We start from the raw sequence: 23,110 nt of genomic DNA, 5'->3' as shown, positions 1-23,110 counted from the left end.
CGTTTGCGGCGCCTTCATGCGCATGCGCAATCCACCCTATCTTTAACATGGGGGGCAAGGACATGCGTATGTATGTGTTTTCGAAAGCATGCGCCGTCTGGGCGTGTGCGCCGGGGCGCGGCGGCTAATGCAACATGTTGCATTTTTCTGGCGCCGAAGTTCCATCAAAAAACGCATGCACATGCTGGCGCATGGAATGCGTCAAAAGAACGCATTACAGTCTATGGGAACACATATGCTTCAACTGCATTTGCGTGCGCATGCGTTGTCTGAATAAACAAATCCAGGAACCTGTTTAAAGCCACCCCCCAAAAAAAGATATATAAAAATATGGGGTAGGCATTGTAAGTTCACTTCTTTACAGACTATTGTGATGCAATCTGCAAGAGGCGACAAGGACACTACATTTTGAAATGTGAGTATACAAACTAATGAATGTCTGTCTGTTTATTATCCCTGCTGTCTGTATTTATTTTTTTGTCTCTTTCCTGCAGAATTCATCACCAACAGGAGGATGGCATCTGACTCCAGTTCAAGTGGACACGAGAGTGAAGTGAGTACATTTTCTACTGTTGGTAAGTATTCATTGTCATGTCTACACATGTGGCAATTTTTTTTTTTTTTATTCACAGAAGTCTTCAAGTGGAGAGGAAGACCAGGAGGAGCAACTCAGGGCCAAGCGTCGGTGGCAACACGGTGTGTAAGTATTTTTTTTTTTTTTTTCAAAACTGTTTTATCTTTCAAACATTAATGTATTTCTTTCATTTCTAGGTTCCACAACAGGACCAGGAGGAGGAGGTCAATAACGACCTCCTCATCACATCTGTCCAGGAGAGGGTTCCGTTGTGGGACACCCGCGATTCGCAACACTCAGACAACGTGGTGATACGGCGGCTGTGGAATGAGGTGGCCAAAACGATGTGGGATGTCTAGGATAATGCCCCAGCTAGGGGTCAAAAGGACTTTTGTGAGTATTGCAACTATGCGCCACTGAACCTGTAGGCCGGGATCACACAACCATGTGTGATGCGATAAACCGACGCTTTGACATCCTGGAAGCTAAGCTCCAGAGACCGATAAAATATTTCTTTACTGCCAGAGAAGGGCATGGCGGAAAACCTTACGCCGGAACTCCAGCTGTCTGTGATGCAGGCCTACAACACTGCATAAGTACAGGCTATGCAGTAGGCTCGGTATATGCAGACAATTCCAGTATCTGCATTTCCAACCATACCACCGCTTACAGTTTAGCATACAGAGTTCTGCTGCATATCTGCGTACGGCTACCACCATGCCCACAACTGACCAACACCAATCCACCACAACGGGTGCTGCGGAACGTCACCACGCCGAGTTCTGACAAAGGCAACGTGCCGAAACGCGCTTTGGGGAGGGCACCTATCCAGAAGACCAGGAGCTGTATACACTGTAAGTTACTAATTAACCTTTACCTTACATTTTCCATTCATGTTATCACTCTTGTCAGTCCTGGTCTGTATACAAGTAATTCACTTATTGACACCCTCTGGTGTCTCTCAGTATCATTCTGATTTTCCATGCGGCATATCTGAGTACTGACCCTACTGGTTTTTCAAGCATTTGCACTGCACTTAATTTAAACTGTTTCACGGTGCACTTTATTTACCTAAAAATAATTTTTTCATGTTGCACTTTATATGTGATTCACATTGCTGCTGTTTTTCTATTATCCTTAATTCACGGCACAGTATATGTTATTATTATTGACTAATTTGCATATTTTTAGCACCACTTGTCGTATTGGTATGCCCCTATATCTGGATAGTACTGCCCCTTTTATAGCATTACAAAATTTTAATTCATACAGTGATGCTTTCCTTCATTATTTATATTCCTGCTATACTAATAAAATTTATATTTTAATTCTGGGATTTAGGGTCGATGTGTGTCTTTCTCTGTGTTGTGCTTTTTGTATATTTTCGACTGTCCTAGTGTTTAACACTTTCGTGTCCATTTAGTCAGCTACCAATAAACACCACTTGGTTCCTTTATTTATTTATAATTGTGGCTGCTGGCTATTTTACTCCCTTGTGTGTCTGGATTAACCCCTTTCTGACATCTAACGTACTATCCTGTCCATGGGACCCAGGCCCCTATGCCCATGGACGGGATAGTACGTCATAACAATCAGCGGCGCTCGCTGGGTGAGTGCCACTGATCGCGGCCGGGTGTGAGCTGATTATCACAGCTGACACCCGGCACTATGTGTCAGGGGCAGTCACGGAGGGAGGGGGCTCCCTCCGTGCTTCCCTGAGTCCTCCTTCCCTGCGGGTCCCCGGATCCAATATGGCGGCGGGGACCTTCGGGGGCCTGCAGGGAGCCGGCTTCCTCAGTACCTGCAAAGCGCAGGCATGAGGAAGCCTTCTGCAGTGCCTGTGTTGGATCGCTGATCTGTCACAGCGATCTGTGATGTGTCAGATCAGCGATCTCACACATGACAGTGATGTCCCCCCTGGCACAGTATAATAAAGTTAAAAAAAAAAAAAAAGTGTAACAATAATTTATAAAAAAAAATCGCTAAATAAATAAAAAAAAAAATATTCCCTAATAAATTCATTTTTTGGAAATAAAAAAACCCCAAACAATAAAAGTACACATATTTAGTATCGCTGCGTCCGCAACGACCCGCCCTATAAAACTGTTCCATTAGTTAACCCCTTTAGCGAACCCCTTAAAAAATAAAAATAAAAAACAAAGCAAAAAATAATGCTTTATCATACCGCAGAAAAGTGCAATAATGCGCGATCAAAAAGACGGATATAAATGGCCATGGTACCGCTGAAAACGTCATCTTGTCCCGCAAAAAAGGAGCCGCCACACAGCATCATCAGCGAAAAAATTAAAAAGTTATAGCTCGCAGAATAAAGTGATGCAAAAATAATTATTTTTTATATAAAATTGTTTTCATTGCATAAAACCGACAAAACATAAAAAAACATAAATGAGGTATCTCTGTAATCGTACTGACCCAAAGAATAAAACTGCCTTATCATTTTACCGCACCCGGAACGGTGTAAACGCATCCCCCAAAAGAAGTTCTTGAAATGCTGGTTTTTGTTCATTCTGCATCCAAAAAATCAGAAAAAGCGATCAAAAAATGTCACGTGCCCGAAAATGGTACCAATAAAAACATCAACTCGTCCAGCAAAAATAAGACCTCATATGACTTGGTGGGTCAAAATATGGAAAAATTATAGCTCTTAAAATGTGGTGATGCAAAAACTATTTTTACAATAAAAAGCGTATTTTAGCGTATGACAGCCGCCAAACATAAAAACCCGCCATAAATCAAACCCCCCGTTATCACCGCCTTAGTTACGGGAAAAATAATAAAATTAAAAAAATGTATTTATTTCCATTTTCCCATTAGGGTTAGGGCTGAGATTAGGGTTAGGGGTGTGTTGGGGTTAGGGTTGGAGTTAGAATTGGAGGGTTTCCACTGTTTGGGCACATCAGGTGCTCTCCAAACGCAACATGGCGACTGATCTCAATTCCAGTCACTTCTGCGTTGAATAAGTCAAATGGTGCTCCTTCCCTTCCAAGCTCTGCCATGCGTGCAAACAGTGTTTTACCCCCACATATGGGCTATCAGCCTACTCAGGACAAATTGCAAAACAACTTTTGGGGTCCAATTTCTCCTGTTACCCTTAGGAAAATAAAAAATTGGGGGCAAAAATATCATTTTTGTGGAAAAAAATATATTTTTTATTTTCACGCCCGGGCATTATAAACTTCTGTGAAGCACTTAGGGGTTCAAAGTGCTCACCACACATCTAGATAAGTTCCGTGGGGGGTCTAGTTTCCAAAATGGGGTCACTTGTGGGGAGTTTTAACAGTTTAGGCACATCAGAGGCTCTCCAAACGCGACATGACACCCGCAGAACATTCCATCAAAGTCTGCATTCCAAAACGTCACTACTTCGCTTCCAAGACCCGACGTGTGCCCATACAGTGGTTTACCCCCACATATGGGGTATCAGCGTACTCAGGACAAATTGCACAATAACTTTTGGGGTTCTGTTACCCTTGGGAAAATAAAAATTGGGGGTGAAAAGATAAATTTGTGGGAAAAATATGATTTTTTAATTGTACGGCTGTACGTTATAAACTTCTGTGAAGCCCTTGTGGGTTTAAAGTTCTCACCCCATATCTAGATAAGTTCCTTGGGGGGCTAGTTTCCAAAATGGGGTCATTTGTGGGGGGTTTCCACTGTTTTGGCACATCAGGGGCTTTCCAAATGCGACATGGTGTCCGATCTCAATTCCAGCCAAAAAAGTGAAATGGCGCTGCTTCCCTTCCGAGCTCTGCCATGCGCCCAAATAGTCGTTTAAACCCACATATGGGGTATCAGCATACTCAGGACAAATTGCACAATAACTTTTAGGGTCCTGTTACCCTTGGGAAAATAAAAATTTGGGGTGAAAAGATAATTTTTGTGGAAAAAATATGTTTTAATTGTACGGCTGTACGTTATAAACTTCTGTGAAGCCCTTGTGGGTTCAAAGTTCTCACCACATATCTAGATAAGTTCCTTGGGGGGTCTAGTTTCCAAAATGGGGTCACTTGTCGGGAGTTTCCACTGTTTAGGTACATCAGGGGCTCTCCAAACGTGACAAGGTGTCCGATCTGAATTCCAACCAATTTTGCATTGAAAAAGTCAAATGGCGCTCCTTCCCTTCTGAGCTCTGCCATGCGCCGAAACAGTGGTTCCCCCCACATATCAGGTGTCAGCGTACTCAGGACAAATTGCACAATAACTTTTGCAGTCCAATTTCTCCTGTTACCCTTGGTAAAATAAAAAAAATTGGACCTGAAGTAATTTTTTTGTGAAAAAAAGTTAAATGTTCATTTTTTTAAACATTCAAAAAATTCCTGTTAACACCTGAAGGGTTAATTAACTTTTTGAATGTGGTTTTGAGCACCTTGAGGGGTGCAGTTTTTAGAATGGTGTCACTTTTGGGTATTTTCTATCATATAGACCCCTCAAAGTGACTTCAAATGTGATGTGGTCCATAAAAATAAAATGGTTTTGCAAAAATGAGAAATCGCTGGTCAACTTTTAACCCTTTTAACTTCCTAACTAAAAAAAATTTTGGGTCCAAAATTGTGCTGATGTAAAGTAAACATGTGGAAAATGTTACTTATTAAGTTTTTTGTGTGCCATATCTCTGTAATTTAGGGGCATAAAAATTCAAAGTTGGAAAATTGCGAAAATTTTTGCCAAATTTCCGTTTTTTCACAAATAAATGCAAGTTACATGAATGAAATTTTACCACTAACATGAAGTACCATATGTCACGAGAAAATGTCAGCATCAGTGGGATCCATGGAAGCGTTTCAGAGTTATTACCTCATAAAGGGACAGTGGTCAGCATTGTAAAAAATGGCCCGGTCATGAACATGCAAACCACCCTTGGGGGTAAAGGAATAATCAAAGTTTTAAAATTGCAATTTTTAAAAAATTTTCTTAATATTTCTGATATTTTGATAAATAAACGCAAAACATATCCACCTAAATTTATTATCATAAAATATGATGTATCACAAAAACAATCTCAAAATCAATGGAATTTGTTGAAGCGTTCAAGATTTATTACCACATAAAGCGACACTGGTCAGATTTTTAAAAATTAGCCTGGTCATTAAGGGGTTAATAACAAAGACCTTAATTTTAAAACTGCATTTTGTGTTTACTTTTGCTCTTTGTCTAATCTTTATATTTGTTTACTGATCTGAAACATTTAAAGGGAACCTGTCAGCAGGATTGTGCACAGTAACCTACAGGCAGTGTCAGGTCGGCACCCTTATACTGATTAAAATGATACCTTGGTTGATGAAATCCGTCTTGTTTTTGATGTTTAATCTTTATTTTCAGTTTTGAGTTAATGATGTGCTCGTGCTCCGGGGCAGCCTGTGGGGGGGGGGTCTTAATGTGGTGCTCCGATTAGGTATTCATAATGCAGACTGCTGACAGGTCACTGATCCCTCACTGACCTGTCCCCTAGTTTACATAATGAATATATGTACATACTGAAAAAAACCCCTTCTGCAGGCTGGTGCCAGTCATGGCACCTGAGCTGCAGAATGATCACATGTTTACTGTGTTAATAATAAATGTGTTTGAGTTTATCCAGACAGTATAAAATGTTAAAAAATCCATTTGAAAATGGTGCCGGTTGCACCTGCACAGTAGCAGCTATTGGTGTACATAGAGGTGATCAGATAGCTGCTATTGCGCAGGCAGCGCCATCTTGAACGGGGACATTTTTCTTCTCTAGCGGATGGCGCCTCCGGCACCTGCGCAATAGCAGCTATCAGATCTCCTCTACATACACTGATAGCTGCTGCTGCGCAGGCGTGGCGGGCGCCATTTTAAAATTGATTTTTTTTTTTTAATACTTTCAGAATAACCTCAAGCACATTTATTTTTAACACAGTAAACATGCGATTATGCTGGAGCTCAGGTACCACGGCTGGCGCCTGCCTGCAAAACGGTTTTGTTTTTTTTCAGTATGTACATATATTCATTATGCAAACTAGGGGGAAGGTCAGTGAGGGATCAGTAACCTGTCAGAAGTCTGCATTATGAATACCTAATCAGAGCACCACATGAATACACCTCACAGGCCGCCTTGGGGAACAAGCATATCTGTAAATAAAAATAAAGATTGAATAACAACCACAAGACGGATTTAATCGACCAAGGTAACATTTTAATCAGTATAACGACGCCAATCTAACACTGACTGTAGGTTACTGTGCACAATCCTGCTGATGGGTTCACTTTAAGTGTGACAAACATGCAAGAGAATAGGAAAACAGGAAGGGGGAAGACACTTTTTCAGACAACTGTTTATCTATATATGCTATGCAGCCGCACGCTCCAATCCGAGTGCCGGCGGCAGTGCCGGGTATTAACATGCGAGAGTCGTCCGAGTTCCTCGTATGTGTGATCCTGGCCGTAAACATCTTTCTGTATGAGGGAACCCAATCATACAACCGATGGTTGGTAGGAACTCCTCGTCCTCCAAAAAAAAAAAAAAAAAAAGAGATCATTCTCCAATCCTAATGACTGTGGCATCTCCTCCCTATAGTATGGGATATCACTACCGGGAAATGTCTGCGCACGTTTAAGCACAAGGACGCTGTTCTGGCTGTAAAAATCAGGGACCGGTTGGTGGTGAGCGGCTGTGAGAAGGGTCTTGTTAAAGTCTGGCACACAGAGTCTGCCGAATTAATCAAGGTGGGTAAGAATAATATGCAGCTGGATGGCGGTGATATGATTGCTAAGACTCTCAAGAATACCCGGCATAAGGAGTATTGGGGGAGGGGGGAGGGGGGGATGGCTTTGATTGTATTACTACAAGATATGTGAATTGTTACATGTATATTGATATCCACTGTTTATTGTTTAAAATCTTTTGAAACCTAAATAAAAATAACTGGTTTAAAAAAAAGAATAATATGCAGGGCATTATGTAAAGATGGAGCTTCACATATTTTAGTAAAAAATATATTGAGGTTTTCTGCTTGCTTGCTGTCAGAGATCTTGAAAATGGCAAGGGATCAGATAACTGGAGAGCTTGTCTTATACAGAAACACATAAGGCCAGAAAATCCTATACAGAACGGCCTGAAGGGTTCTATTCCTCCACAACAGTGTTTGTCCTAAATTTCCTGATGTTTTCCACTTTTTGATTGATTAGACATTACCTGGCCACCACGGAGCTATAAAATGCCTGGCGTTAGATCAGTGGCACTTGGTATCGGGGAGTACGGATGGATATGTTATTGCCTGGAGCATGATGGGAACTTTTCAGAAACGACTGATGACCTTCAGGCATCCAAAGTAAGTAAACAGTACAGACTGCAGCCGCACAGACTCTATGCACAGTGTGTCTTCCGGGTGGACTTCACACTCAGGGCCTCTGCTGAGAGGGGGCTCTCACACTCAGGGCCCCTGCAAGGCGGGGTCCATGCTCAGAGCCTCTGTTGGGCAGGATCCAAGCTCAGAGCCTCTGCCGAGAGAGCATCACATGCTTAAGGTCTCTGCAGAGAGGGCACCACGTTCAGGGCCTCTGCCGGGCAGGCTCCATGACCATGGCCTCTGCCGGGAGGGCTCCACGCTCAGGGCCCTTGCCGGAAGACTACATGCTCAGGTCTCTGCAATGCTGTCTCATTTAACAGAACTTGGCCACACAGATTTGACACACATAGTACAGTATATAAATCCACCGAAAAATACTGGAGAAAAAAGGATCCAATGAATAAAGGATGGCAAATTTTATTGAAAACCTATTAAAAGTCCAAAATAATTAAACCTACAACAAGAAATCAAAATGTATGTATGCAAGCAGCCAGGTAAATCATACCTATTTACATACAGACATTAGAATGAGGTAATAAGTACCATTCAAAAATGACCTATGATAGCAATTTACCATGTGAAAAGATAGTAAAAAGGAAAGAAAAAAATAAACCCTTGTTAAATGTATAAAAATGGAGCTATGAATCGCACATGGAGACAACATGAATATACAATTGCTTCTCACAAAATTAGAATATCATCAAAAAGCTAATTTATTTCAGTTCTTGAATACAAAAAGTGAGACTCATTATATATAGTCATTACAAAGAGTGATCTATTTCAAGTTTTTATTTCTATTAATGTTGATGATTATGGCTTACAGCCAATGAAAACCCAAAAGTCATTATCTCAGTAAATTACCGTATATACTCGTGTGTAAGCCGACCCGTGTATAAGCCGACCCCCTTAATTTTGCCACAAAAAACTGGGAAAACGTATTGACTCGTGTATAAGCCTAGGGTGGAAAATGCAGCAGCTACAGGTAAATTTCAAAAATAAAATTAGATACCAATAAAAGTAAAATTAATTGAGACATCAGTAGGTTAAATGTTTTTTTTTTTAAACATCATTTTTATTGATTTTGTAATGAAGTTGCATATTGCAAGTTATAAACGTTGCATTGAATTGTTACAAAGAACATATTTAAACATGCTTATCACCTAAGCCTGAATAGAAGCAAAAATTATCAAACCCCCTTACGTCCACATTTTCATAGATTACATTGACTGAAATCAGACACCTTATCTCCAGCTCCACCTTATCCTCCATATAGCTCATATAACACATTTCAGTTTACCCAGATTACCACTCAAATCCTCTGATACCAATCTGAATCCACAAAGGCACTCATTAAGTCTTGAATTTCTCTGGTGGTCAGTGACGTTTCTATAAACACTCTCCATTTTTTAAAAATGTTTTCTTCATTTTATCTTTATATCTTTCTGTTTCTCTTTTTTTCCAAAAATAAGACCAATGTTAAACCTTCCTTGATCTCTTTTATCCCTGGGAGTGTTTTAGCTAGCCAGTGTTGCAGAATTAGACGTTTTGTCACCATTGCATATGGTGTGAAACAAGTCATGTAGCCGTCCCCCCCCTTGTTTTACCCGTCGTAAAGTGAAACAACCAACACAATGGATCTACTTCTATCCATATCCCACATATCTTCAGATACATATCCTGGACTTTTAACCAGAGTTCTTGTGTCCTAGGACATGACCACAGTCCACGTTCTGTGTCTGTTTTGGGCATTGTATATTTTGGGCAACTTGTCTGCCTTTCAGGATTCCGCGGAGTCGGAGGTATATTGAAGCCACATATTGTTTTATGCATTATTCTGAACTAACTATCTCTCCATTGTTCATTAATGACATGCTTTCTTACCAATTCCCAGCCCCGCAGAAACTTATGCTCAAGTTCTTCATCATGTATATGTTTTTCCCATTTGTGAAATATTTTGCCCTTCCCTGAAGGGCGTAATATGTCCCTCAGCATCCCATATATTGAGGTGATATTTCTCCAATGTCTTTGGTAACCAAGTCCTCCCATATTTCTGAATCGATTTCCTTCCTCACATCCTGAAGGAGGTCTAATACATAATGCTTTAATTGACTATATAACATCAAATGAAATCTCGGCAGCTCAGATTTGTCTATCACCTCCAATCCCGTCAACCAGTGGCCTTCTTGTAGATGTAGTAAGTCCCCTAATGTCTGTATATCTTTCCCCAACCACTCTGTGTATAATTTATTTTCTCTTCCTAATCTAAAGGCAGGAAATGCCCAAGGATTCAGGTGTTATGACACTCTCCACGACATTTTTAGTTTTTTTCTTACTGCCTTCCATTGTGGCAATGGTATCTTTACATATTACCGAATATTTAATGTTTGGCAGTATGTGTGACAGCGGCGTATGTAGCAGCGCCGTCAGGTCCCACAAACCACAAAATTCCGTTTCCAATTTGTAGTCCGTATATTGCCCCGTTTTTTTAATCCAGTCTATTACATTCCTCATTAAACACAATAAATTATATCCCCTAATATTTGGCAATCCCACTCCCTCTCCCTCCTTTGTGTGCATTAGAGTTCTTATAGCCAATCTCACTCTTTTACCCCTCCAAATGAATTTAGAAAAGGCCCTGTTTAATCTGAGAACATCTGCGTGACAAATTAACATTGGGATAGTTTGCATTGGGTACAGTAATCTCGCAAAGCTTGTCAACTTGATTAGGTGGCAGCGACCCAGCAGCGAGAGGGGTAGATTTCCCCACCTCTCCAACGCCTTCTCTATTTTGTCTATGATAGGCTTATAATTGAGATCATTAATCTGTTTTGGCGTTCTCCCCAAATAAATTCCTAAGTACTTTATAGATGTTGTCGCTTTCGGGCTACCCATTATATTACTCTCCTGGCCACATTTTACCTCACTCCTCATGAACAGAATCTCACATTTAGACTTATTTAAACGAAAGCCCGAGAATTGTCCAAACTTTTCAATTTCAAGCAGCAACATAGGGAGATCTTCCTCTGGGTTGTTCATGAAAAGAATTATGTCGTCTGCAAATAGGGCATTTTTGACTGTCTCATTTCCCACCTTTATCCCTTTGTAGGAACTGCAATCACTTAAATATCTCGACATAGGTTCTATCGCCAAATTAAACAGTAAGGGGGACAGCGGGCACCCCTGCCTCGTTCCCTTTTTCAGCTCGAAGGAATCTGAGAGAAACCCCGGCGTGTATACCCTTGCTTTGGGATTCTGATATAGTACCGCCAAAAATTGTCTAAACGGACCTACCTGATTTAATTTATCCAACACTTGACCCAGCCATGGCCACCTCACATTATCGAACGCTTTTTCCGTGTCCAGTGTGACCATAGCTGGATCCTCTCCCTTATCCAGATGCTTCCCTCTAATCTTGTCTAGCAATAACATGGCTTTCCTTATATTAGTAACGGCTGATCTTCCCGTCACAAAACCTGATTGTTGCTTTGATATCAATCTAGGCAGTATCCTAGCCAGCCTGTCTGCCATTATTTTTGAGAGAAGTTTAACATCTTGATTTATTAATGATATCAGTCTGTATCCCGAAGGGTCTTCCAAATCCTTCCCTCCCTTCGGGAGAAGCTTTATGTAGGCCGTATTCATCCCTTGTGACATAGCTTCCCCTTGCAAAATGTGATTATAAAAATCTTTAAGCGTGGGAACTATTTTCTCACTCAGCGCCTTATAAAATGAACCATCAGGCCCTGGAGCCTTATTGGCCCCCAGTCCTTTTATTGCCATACTAATTTCTTCCTCTGTGATACAACCATTTAAATCCTGTAATTCCTCCTCCGTCAGTTTAGGGATATCAACTCTACCAAGCCAGGTCTCCCCCGCTACATCTTGATGATCCTCATCCTTGTATAACCTAGCATAGAATTTATAAATATATTGGGGGCGCTAATACTATGAGAGGAATATCCGCTGCAAGACAAAACAACACACCACTAGGTCATTTGATTATGATGCAGATAAGATAGAAAATGTCTGCGCTGGATAAACCACACGGATTAGGGAACAACACAAAAATTATAAAGATAAGTGGCAGATAAATCTGGAAGTCTCAATAGACAAATATATCCAATGAAAAACGAAATATTCACCTTCCCCCTGATGAAGGAAGCCGTGCACTTCCGTAACCGGTTGGAAGGATTTGGTGTGTATTACGCGCTGGTCTCAGCCACGTAACCTTCTGACGTCACCAAGGTCCTGCAACTCCACTGCAGCCGGCAGCATCGTGCTGCGAAGAACGCCGGCGCACCGAGGGAGCAGCGTACAGTGAGTAATTAAGAGACTGTCACCGGCCGGGACAGTTCTCTCAGCAGTTATTGCTGGACTCAGTGCTTGAAACGTACTTTATCCTGTTTTTGAACCCTGCAATTGCATAACATAGCATTTGATTACCACTGCAGCGACGGAGCTTCAACCTCACTAGCTCCTATATAATCGCTACATTCTGGGCTCCTTTATGTGGCCTTGCACATTTTTTTGAATGCACCTAAGGTGTGTATATATATATATATATATATATATATATATATATATATATATACACTCACTGGCCACTTTATTAGGTACACCTGTCCAACTGTGTGTTAAGACTTAATTTCTAATCAGCCAATCACATGGCGGCAACTCAGTGCATTTAGGCATGTAGACATGGTCAAGACAATCTCCTGCAGTTCAAACCGAGCATCAGTATGGGGAAGAAAGGTGATTTGAGTGCCTTTGAACGTGGCATGATTGTTGGTGCCAGAAGGGCTGGTCTGAGTATTTCAGAAACTGCTGATCTACTGGGATTTTCACGCACAACCATCTCTAGGGTTTACAGAGAATGGTCCGAAAAAGAAAAAAAAAACAGTGAGTGGCAGTTCTGTGGCCGGAAATGCCTTGTTGATGCCAGAGGTCAGAGGAGAATGGGCATACTGGTTCGAGCTGATAGAAAGGCAACAGTGACTCAAATTGCCACCCGTTACAACCAAGGTAGGCAGAAGAGCATCTCTGAACGCACAGTGCGTCGAACTTTGAGGCAGATGGGCTACAGCAGCAGAAGACCACACTGGGTACCACTCCTCTCAGCTAAGAACAGGCATCTGATGGCTACTTTCAGCAGGATAATGCGCCATGTCATAAAGCTTGATTCATCTCAGATTGGTTTCTTGAACATGACAATGAGTTCACTGTACTCAAATGGCCTCCTCAGTCACCAGATCTCAATCCAATAGAGCATCTTTGGGATGTGGTGGAACGGGAGATTCGCATCAGGGATGTGCAGCCGACAAATCTGCGCCAACTGTGTGATGCCATCATGTCAATATGGTCCAAAATCTCTGAGGAATGCTTCCAGCACCTTGTTGAATCTCTGCCACGAAGAATTGAGGCAGTTCTGAAGGCAAAAGGGGGTCCAACCCGTTACTAGCATGGTGTACCTAATAAAGTGGCCAGTGAGTGTATATTCCCTTGTAGTGTCTCCATTTTTTTATGCCTATTTTACATGTTTGATTTTTAAATCCTTTTGTATGGTGTTGCTATATTGTCTCAATTAGTTTGATCTCTGGGATCATGATTTTTTTTTTTTTTTTCAGAATATGTCAGTTTGATGAATATTTCGTTTTTCATTGGATATATTTGTCTATTGAGACTTCCATATTTATCTGCCACTTATCTTTAAAATTTTGTGTTGTTCCCTAATCCGTGTGGTTTATCCAGCGCAGACATTTTCTATCTTATCTACCATAGAATTTGCCCAGCACTCTGTTTATATCTTTGGGATTAGTCAGTCGTTGTCCTTTTTTTATCTCTAATTGCCATTATAGATGTACCCACATATCTTCCCCTAGCCAAATTAGCCAGTATTCTCCCTGCTTTGTCACCATACCTATTTAATTCTACCTCCTAGTGATTTCTATATAATTGCTCTCTTTTTTCCGCACATTCTTCAAAATTTTTTTGGTCCGCATCCAATTATCTTTATCCTCATCCAGTAGTGAGTTCTTATATTTTGTATAGGTGCTCAAAACTTCGCTGCTTGCTGCTAAGTACTGCTCTTTTATTTGTTTTATTCTCTGCGTGTAAGCCATGATGTTTCCCCTTATCACCACCTTCGCTATTTCCCAATATAGTCTAGGGTTAGATTTGTGCTCCTCATTATACATTGCAAACTCTGTCCACCATTCCCCCATCCATTTCACAAAATCTTGCTCTTTTTTGTCATGTTTCCTGGAAATCGCCATAAATAGTCCGTCCCTTTCTGATGTGCGTCAGCTAAGTCTAGTGATATAGGACTATGATCAGATATCACCATGTCCTCAATATTGACATTACACATTTTGTGTAGTATCTTATCTGACACAAAGAACATGCCTATTCTCGACCATGTCTTGTGTGCATGAGTAATGTGAAAATTCCCGATCCATAGGGTGTGACGTTCTCCACGCATCTTTCAGCTGCCAATTCGATATCATATCTTCCAAATAACCTTTTTTCCCCATATATCTCTTCCCTTCTCCTAGATTTAATCTTATTAAGCTCTCTTTTCTGTCCTCTTCCTCCTTATGCACCTCATTACAATCTCCTCCTATGATTATGTTGTTACCACTATCAGCCACTATTTTGTTCTGTAAGGACATAAAAAATTTCTTTTGATTTATGTTTGGGGCATATATATTGTACAGGGTAATACTTTCATTATTTATCTCTAATTTCAAACGGATTAACCTACCCTTCTGGTCCATTTCTACGGATGAAACTCTGTGTGCCAATGCTTTATGTATAAGTATTAGGACTCCTGCTTTTCTGTCTACCAAGCTAGAACCATAAACTTCTCCCACCCATAATTTCTTCATTCTAAAAAAGTCTTCTTTACCCAAGTGTGTCTCCTGAAGCAAGGCTAAATCTGCTTTCAATCTTTTCAGGTGACGAAGTATCATCATCCTTTTATGTGGTGAGCACAACCCTTTTCTATTCCATGTTATTAATCTAACCATTTTTAATTCCAAAATGGTTTCTTCTGCGAGGACGTGTGAAGCTTCTCCCTCTCAGGTATGGACTGCCAGTCAGTCATCTCAGTCAGTAATAAATTAATTAGTACAATAGCAGTGGGCTCATGAACTTTAACTTCCCTCCCTCCCTTTCCCCCACCTCTCATCTCACCCTCTGACCATATAACAACCTCTTTGTTGACTCCTCTTTTTTCCGCCATTATCCAAACCAAAAGAGAAACAATTTTCCGACCGCCTATTATCCCATATTTATCATGTTGTACCTATTTTATATCCATTCTCTATCTAAGCCCTGACCCTCATGTAACCTTGAAACTCTGAAATCTTAGATCAACATCTATTTCCCTTAATTTATCATATCAATTTCCTAACATCTTAATATTCACAACCATATTATCTTAGTCCTTCTCCATCTCTCCTTTTTGATGTCAGAGAGGTATAAAAATACTTTACTCCCACCCCCTTCATCCCCCCAAGCAGTATCTTCCAATGTGAACCTAGCATTTGTATGATACTTTCCCCCTGGAAGATATCTTAATTTAACACAAAATACTCCCATCAACATTCAATGAAGATCTTGTCTTCTACCTAGTATATACATCACATCTGGTCATCATTATCCCAACTTTATATATGCCTTTTTGTTGTGAAAACCTCACAATGTCCATAAACCTGGAAGTCACAATTTCGCCGTCAGCCAGTATGATCAGCTTGCAGACCAATTAAATCAGCACCCCAAATTCTCCATTCAGTCCAACAGAACCTGTGAAAAGAAATAAGATGGGAAAAAAAGAAAAAAAAAAAAAAAAAGAAATAGGAGAAGGGGGGATCTCTCCACCAGCTGTCCTGTAGTCTTTCTTGAACATACATAGTTCCATCTGATCTGACCCGGTTGGGTGAATATACCTGTAAATTTGTAAGTTTTGTACACCACCATGTGGTTCACAGATGATATCCCTTGTTACTGTACGTCTTCCTATTTTAGGTGATTGGGAGTGTAAGTATTCTTTCTGTAGCTCAACCTGGACCACAAAAATTTCTCCCTTTCATCTTCATATTATCATGTGAGGTATTCTAGTCATACTTTTCACTTATGCTGACCCCAGGATATATCTTGACACAATCTCATAAGCATTAGATCATTTAGTATTCTGTCTTGTTTGGTTCTTCCTGAACGCCCTTGTCATTGGGGTTCTTTGTTCCTTAGCCATTGTCTATCTTTCATTATCTCCTTCCAAATGCAAATCCGACCTCAGGCTATACGGATAGGGTCTCCCCCTCTCGTCCTCAGCATCTCCCTTGTCTCCTCTCTCGGCGAATGGTATTTTCAGGTGATTGTTGGCCAGATGAAGGTTGCTGCTGGGACATAATTTTCATGGCCTCCGTGGGATCTGTAAATGACCTCATCACACCATCTCTTGCCCTAAAACGCAGCATTGCTGGGTAGTTTAGCTGGAATCTGATGTTGCGTTTAAACAACAGAGTGCATGCTTCGCTGAATGCCCTTCTTCTCCATGTCACCTCTGCTGGCTAGTCTCCAAATAAAAGGTCTTTATGTCCCTGAATTATCAGTGGTCGCCTTCTTCCTTTATAAGCCCTGAGTATTTCTTCCTTATCTTTAAAGTTCAAGTACTTTGCCACTGCCTGGCGTGGTCTCTGAGCTTCCTAGTTATTCTGTTTATTCCTGCCCCTCTCAGTCTCAGAGGCCTCTCTGGGGGGGCCTAGCCTGTGTGCATTCTCCACTCTGCAGTTATATGACAGTCCCAGTGCTTTTGGCAATTCCACCTCATAGATATCATTTAGCTGCTGTGTGTTTATTGTCTCTGGGAGGCCTATCATTTTCAGATTGCTTCTGCGGGACCTATTCTCCAGATCCTCTAGTTTATCCACAGTGTAGGAGGCTTGTTTCTTTAAGTCACTGACTTGTTTTTCTAGCTGAATAACTTTGTCCTCCGCCTCAGAAATTCTCTGCTCGGCTTCCTGCAGTTTCTGCTCCTGATGAGTCATCTTGCTTTGCAGCTCTTTAGCGGTAGATTGGATCATGTCAGCCACTGCCTGCTTTAAAGTCTTCAGCAAGGTATGATGCCATTTCTTTTGCTAGCTGTTTAAAGTTTAATGAGCCATGAGCATGTAGCTGCGTTTCCAATGTGCCTCTTGCCTCCACTGTCTCCCCGTGGCTGAAATTTCCTTCTTTCTCTGGGGTTTCCTCCTCCCGTTCTATCTCCTCATGTGCTTGCCCTGTTTGTGCCTGTGTCTCCGTCGCCATTACTGTGCTCTCAATCTGCAGGTCTCCTCCGACCTCCTCCTCCCTCTGCTCCTTCCCTGCGCCTCTCGTGACAAATCGATCCATGTTTGCGGACCGTCTCATGATTATCCCAGTACCTTTTGTGAGTCAGGGCTCTGTGTAAATGCAGAGTATTTGCGGCGGTCAGCAGGAGCTCCCTCACATGCGTCTGCACATGGCGGCACAGGAACAGGAAGTCTCAGGTTAAATGTTTTTGAATATCCATATTGAATCAGGAGCCCCATATAATGCTCCATACAGTTCATGATGGGCCCCATAAGATGCTCCATACAAAATACACCCCATATAATGCCGCACAAAGGTTAATAATGCCCCCATAAGATGCTCCATAGAATAATATGCCCCATATAGTGCTCCATAGATTATGCCCCCCATATGATGCTCCATAGATTATGCCCCCATATGCTGCCACATAGAATATGCCCCATATGCTGCCCCATAGACTATGCCCCCATATGCTGCCCCATAGACTATGCCCCCATATGCTGCCCCATTGAATATGCCCCCATATGCTGCTCCATAGAATATGCCCCCATATGCTGCTCCATAGAATATGCCCCCATATGCTGCTCCATAGAATATGCCCCCATATGCTGCTCCATAGAATATGCCCCCATATGTTACCCCCATAAGATGCTCCATACATTATGCCCCCATATGCTGCTGCAAAAAAAAAAATGCCATACTCGCCTCTCCTGCTCAGGACCCAGCACCTGAGATATTCACCTTTCCTGGGTCCATCGCTGCTCACCGCTGTCTGCCACGTCGTCTATCAGTGACGTTCAGGCAGCAGAGGGCATGGCGTGCACTAGCCTCGTCACCGCACCCTCTGCTGGCTAAACGTCACTGACACAGGATGCAGCAGACAGCAGTGAGCAGCGATGGACCGGGGACAGGTGAATATCACTATACTTACCTCCTCCTGGCGCGGTCTCTGCAGCCCCGCTTCTCCACGATCTCCCTTCCTGCCTTCAGTGCATATTCATGAGTTTAATGAGCGGTACCACGTGACCGATGAAGGCAGGGAGACCGTGGAGAAGCGGGGGGCTGCAGAGACCGTGCCGGGTAAGTATGACCTGTGACACCCCAGCTCCTCCCCCGCCGACTCCCCCAAGTATATGACTCGTGTATAGGCCGAGAGGGGGAAAATCTCGTCTTATACACGAGTATATACGGTGTAATACTTTATAACACCAGCTTGAAAAATTATTTTAAAATCCGAAATGTTGGCCTACTGAAATGTATGTTCTGTAAATGCACTCAATAATTGGTTAGGGCTCCTTTTGCATTTATTACTGCATCAATGTGGCGTGGCATGGAGGCGATCAGCACTGCTGAGGTGTTATGGAAGCCCAGATTGCTTTGATAGCAGCCTTCAGCTCATCTGCATTGTTGGGTCTGGTGTCCCTCATCACCCTCTTGACAATACCCCATAGATTGTCTATGGGGTTAAGGTCAGATGATTTTGCTGGCCAATCAAGCACAGTGATACTGTTGCTTTTTGGTACTTTTGGAAGTGTGAACAGGTGCCAAGTCCTGCTGGAGAATGAATTTCCATCTCCAAAAAACTTGTCAGCAGAGGGAAGCATGAAGTACTCTAAAATTTCCTGTGAGATGCTGCACTGACTTTGGTCTTGATAAAAAACAGTGGACCTACCCCAGCAGATGACATGGCTCCCCAAACCATCACTGATTGTGGAAACTTCACACTAGACCTCAAGAAGGTTGAATTGTGTGCCTCTCCACGCTTCGTCCAGACTCTGGGACCTTCATTTCCAAATGAAATGCAAAAACGGTAATTAGACCTAGTGGTAATTGTGTTTCCAGGAATCCATCCTGACAGCACCATGGAAGACATCCTTCTTATCCTCATTGGAACAGGAACAACGAGCGGTTAAAAGGACCCTCCCCTTACCACCCTTCAGTGATTTTCCAAAGTACCACATCTGGATGGATGCAAAAAGAAACTTTATTAACAATTCTTATAAAAATGTTTACTTCACATCAGTATGAAAATACCTTTGCAGTAGGGAGGGAACTAGTAGTGCTGTCAGGATGGATTTCTGGAAACAAAATTACCGGTAGGTCCAATTACCATTTTCCAGTTCACCACCTGACAGCACCATGGAGAAGTACCAAAGGATGGTATTTTAGGGCGGGACTACTGCATGTAAAACTTTCCTGCCAAAGGCTAATTGCCCTGATACAATGTCTAGCTCGTAATGTTTAGCAAAGGTACTAAGGCTAAACCAAGTTGCGGCTCTGCAACTTTGATCTGCTGAGGCCCCCCTCTCTGCTTATGATGTAGCCATAGCTCGAGTGGAATGGGCTCTAAGAATATCTGGGGGTGCTTTCCCTTGTGCTTCATAGGCTAAGTTTATCATAGTCTTTATCCACCTAGCAATTGCAGCTTTCGCTGCTTTGTTATCCCTATTTGGCCCCCTATACCGTATAAAAAGATTTTTGTCACGTCTCCAACCCTCAGTTGCCTTCAGATATTTTAGCACCGTCTCTCTGATGTCTAAATTATGATAGATTCCCTCTTTTGGATTTCTAGGGTGCTGGCAGAATGAGGGGAGGATCACCTCCTGGTTCATATTTGGAGTCAAAACCACTTTGGAAAGAAAAGCTGGGTCAAGTCTAAGGAATATTCTACCATCAAACACCTGCAGGTACGGATCCTGAATAGATAGGGCCTGCATTTCCCCCAGCCTTATTGCCGACGTAATAGCCACGAGGAAGGCCGTATTTAGTGAGAGTTTAGCTATATCCATCTCTTCTGACAGGCGATACGGGGCTTTACACAGGGTATTAAGGACCAGGTTAAGGTCCCATGGTGGAGATGACTTTCTTACGAGGGGTCTCAATCTCTGTATGGCCCTAGAAAACCTAGCTATCCAGGGATGTGATGCTAGAGAGTAATCAAAGAATATGCTAAGGGCTGAGATCTGTACTGTTAAAGTACTGGGCCGAAGGCCTTTCCTAAAGCCTAACTGGAGAAAGTCAAGGATTCTGGGAATGTCTGGGCGTGCAGTGTCTCCTGAAGCCTCTCCTGAAAAGGTGCAGAACCGTTTCCATATTTTATTATAGATCACCGAAGTCACCAGTTTTCTACTTGCTTGAAGTGTGGTGATCACTTTATCAGACATGCCTCTGGATCTCTGGGTTTGGCGTTCAGGATTCAAGCTGAGAGTTGGAGCAAATCTGGATTGACGTGGAGAAGCGGGCCTCGGAGGAGGAGATCTTCCCTTTTCGTTAATAGAATGGGCTTCTCTGCCGACATTCTGTTTAATAGAGGAAACCAGCTTCTTTTTGGCCAAAAAGGTACTATTAGGATCACTGTCGCTCCGCCGTCCTGTATCTTCCTGAGTGTTCTCGGAATCAGAGGAAGAGGCGGAAAACATACAGGAGCCCCTCTCCCCAGGGTTGAGATAGGGCGTCGACCCCTGCCGCACCATCTAGGGGATTTAGTGAAAAAAAGGTCCTGACCTTCGTATTTGTTCTGGTGGCAATGGCTCCTTCCAGGTGCACTGCCGAAATGGATTCGACTGAGCTTTCTGCTCACCTGAAAATTCTGTTCACCAGTTGCTGCAATGACGGGTGTTTCGGGCCTCCCTGGTGCCTTAGAAATGCCACTGCTGTTACATTGTCGGATAGTACTTTGACATGTTTGCCTCTGACTCTTGACCGAACCTGGTAAAGCACTTTCCACACCGCATATAACTCCCTAACGTTTGATGACCTGGTTTTCACATCTGGATCCCATTGTCCCTGGTAGTATCTTCCCTCTACATGCCCGCCCCATCCGAACTGACTGGCGTCGGTGGTAACGGGGGAGAGAGAATCCATGGTACCCCTGTTTTTAGGTTCTCTGAGATAGTCCACGATTTTAGTGCTTTCTTTACCAGAAGAGATCGTGTCATTCTCTTGTCCAATGAGCTCTGTCTCCTGTCCCATGTCAACAAAATCTCCCTCTGCAATTTTCACGAGTGAAATTGACTCCACTTCACACAGGGGATACATGCTGTCATCAGTCCTAGTATCTTCATTGCTTCCCTTATAGAGCAAGTATTCCTACTGAATCGGTGATTTTTTTCGATTAACGCGACTTGTCTCCCTTCTGGCAAAAAAGACGTTCTGGCACGAGAGTTTAGGATGACTCCCAGAAATTTTATTCTGGACTGTGAGATCAATTTTGATTTTTCCCAATTTATGATCCACCCGAGCTCCTGTAGCATTGAGATAGTGAAGCGGCAATCGATCCTGAGCTGTTTTTCGGATCTCGTTACTACCAGGAAGTCATCTAAATAAGGTATGACGGTTCTGGGGGCTGAGGCTAGGCCAAAGGGAAGGCCCTGGAATTGGTAATGATGAACCATCCCTTGGCTTCTCAGGGCAAATCTTAGATATTTCTGATAGGAAGTGTGAATTGGGACATGGTAGTATGCACTTTTCAAGTCTAAAGTGCACATGACCATGTCTTTGTCTATCAGGGGTATTGAGGACTTTATAGATTCCATCTTGAATCTTTTGTATTTTATACACCTGTTCAGGGGCTTGAGGTTTATAATTGTCCTGGACTCTCCCGACGGTTTCTTTATTGAGAAGAGACTTGAATAATGACCCTTGCCACACTCTAGAGTGGGAACCGGGACAATTGCGTTTATCCTTAATGGATCTTGAACATCTGTCCATAAGGGTGAAGTTGTTAAATGGTGGGAATTGGTTACTATGAACCTCTCTGGAGGTAAATTGGTGAACTCCAGCTTGTAAATCTGGCCGATTATATGCAGAATCCATAGATTCTGCTATATTTTCCGCCAACTCCCTAGAAATTCCCTTAACCGACCTCCCACTCTGATGGTGTCATTTTCTGTGTGCCCCTGAGCCAGAGAAGATGGAGTCTTTGCCCTTACCCCCTTTGGGATAACTCCATCTCCCTGTCTTCCCTTTCCCCTTATAGTCTGACTTTTGACTAGGACGGGATCTACGAAAGGGCAGGTATCTCTTCGTTTTTTCCTTAGGAAACTCCTTTTTCTTATCTGAGGCCTTTTCTAGTATGTCATCTAAAACTGGCCCAAAAACTTTACCCCCTAAGAAGGGAATGGCACAAAGTTTATTTTTCGACTGGGTATCTCCTGACCAAGTCTTTAGCCAGATTGCCCTTCTGGCCGCATTGGATAACAACTTTGTCATTTGTCCTGGCTGCGAACCGCACTTACTCCGCTGATGCATCAGCCATGAACCCTGTTGCTAGTTTCAACAAAGGTAGAGACTTAAGTATAACATCTCTGGGAGTTTTGGTTTTAAGATGTTCTTCCAAATCGTCCACCCATAAATGCATGGACCGGGCCACTGATGTCGCTGCAATGTTGGCCCGTATTATGGCTGCTGACGTCTCCCAGGTTCTCTTTAGCAGTCCGTCTGCCTTACGATCCATCGGCTCTTTTAGACTGGAGGAGTCCTCGAATGGGATCGCTGTTTTTTTCGCCACTGGCACATCTATTTTAGGTACTTAGTCCCAGGTCTTTATATCCTCTGGGTTGAACGGCAACCGGAGCCTGAAGTCCCTCTGGACGACTAGTCTCGTTTCAGCGTCTTCCCACTCCTCTAAGATCATGGAACTGATGTGATTATTAACCGGGAACACCCTACTGATCTGGGTACGCAGACCGCCAAACATCTCATCTTGTATTGATACTGCTTCCGGGGTATCCTGCAACTGCATAGTGTCCCGTACTGCCTGGAGGAGCTCATATGTGTCTGCTGATGAAAAGAGATCTCTTTCCACTTCCCATAGGGTCTTCCTTCTCGTCCTGATCAGAATTTTCAGAAAATTTGTCATCTGCGGATGGGCTAG

The 23,110-nt window shown here is 42.6% G+C and overlaps 1 protein-coding gene across 3 annotated transcripts in view; it reads left to right on the top strand.

Moving 5' to 3' along the window:
* Nucleotides 1-23,110, top strand: part of FBXW10B (F-box and WD repeat domain containing 10B) — a 58,347-nt gene that overhangs the window by 17,520 nt on the left and 17,717 nt on the right. For all 3 annotated transcript variants that reach the window (XM_073559634.1, XM_073559633.1, XM_073559632.1), the window contains exons 8-9: nucleotides 7,134-7,282; nucleotides 7,745-7,887. In XM_073559634.1, the coding sequence (XP_073415735.1) occupies nucleotides 7,134-7,282; nucleotides 7,745-7,887 (292 nt within the window). The remainder of the gene's footprint in view (nucleotides 1-7,133; nucleotides 7,283-7,744; nucleotides 7,888-23,110) is intronic.

The sequence above is a fragment of the Dendrobates tinctorius genome, unplaced genomic scaffold, assembly GCF_039654945.1.
Source record: "Dendrobates tinctorius isolate UK_male_01 unplaced genomic scaffold, ASM3965494v1 ptg000014l, whole genome shotgun sequence".
NCBI lineage: Eukaryota > Metazoa > Chordata > Amphibia > Anura > Dendrobatidae > Dendrobates > Dendrobates tinctorius.
Note: the sequence above shows the minus strand (reverse complement) of the source record. Positions and strands in the feature narration are given on the sequence as shown.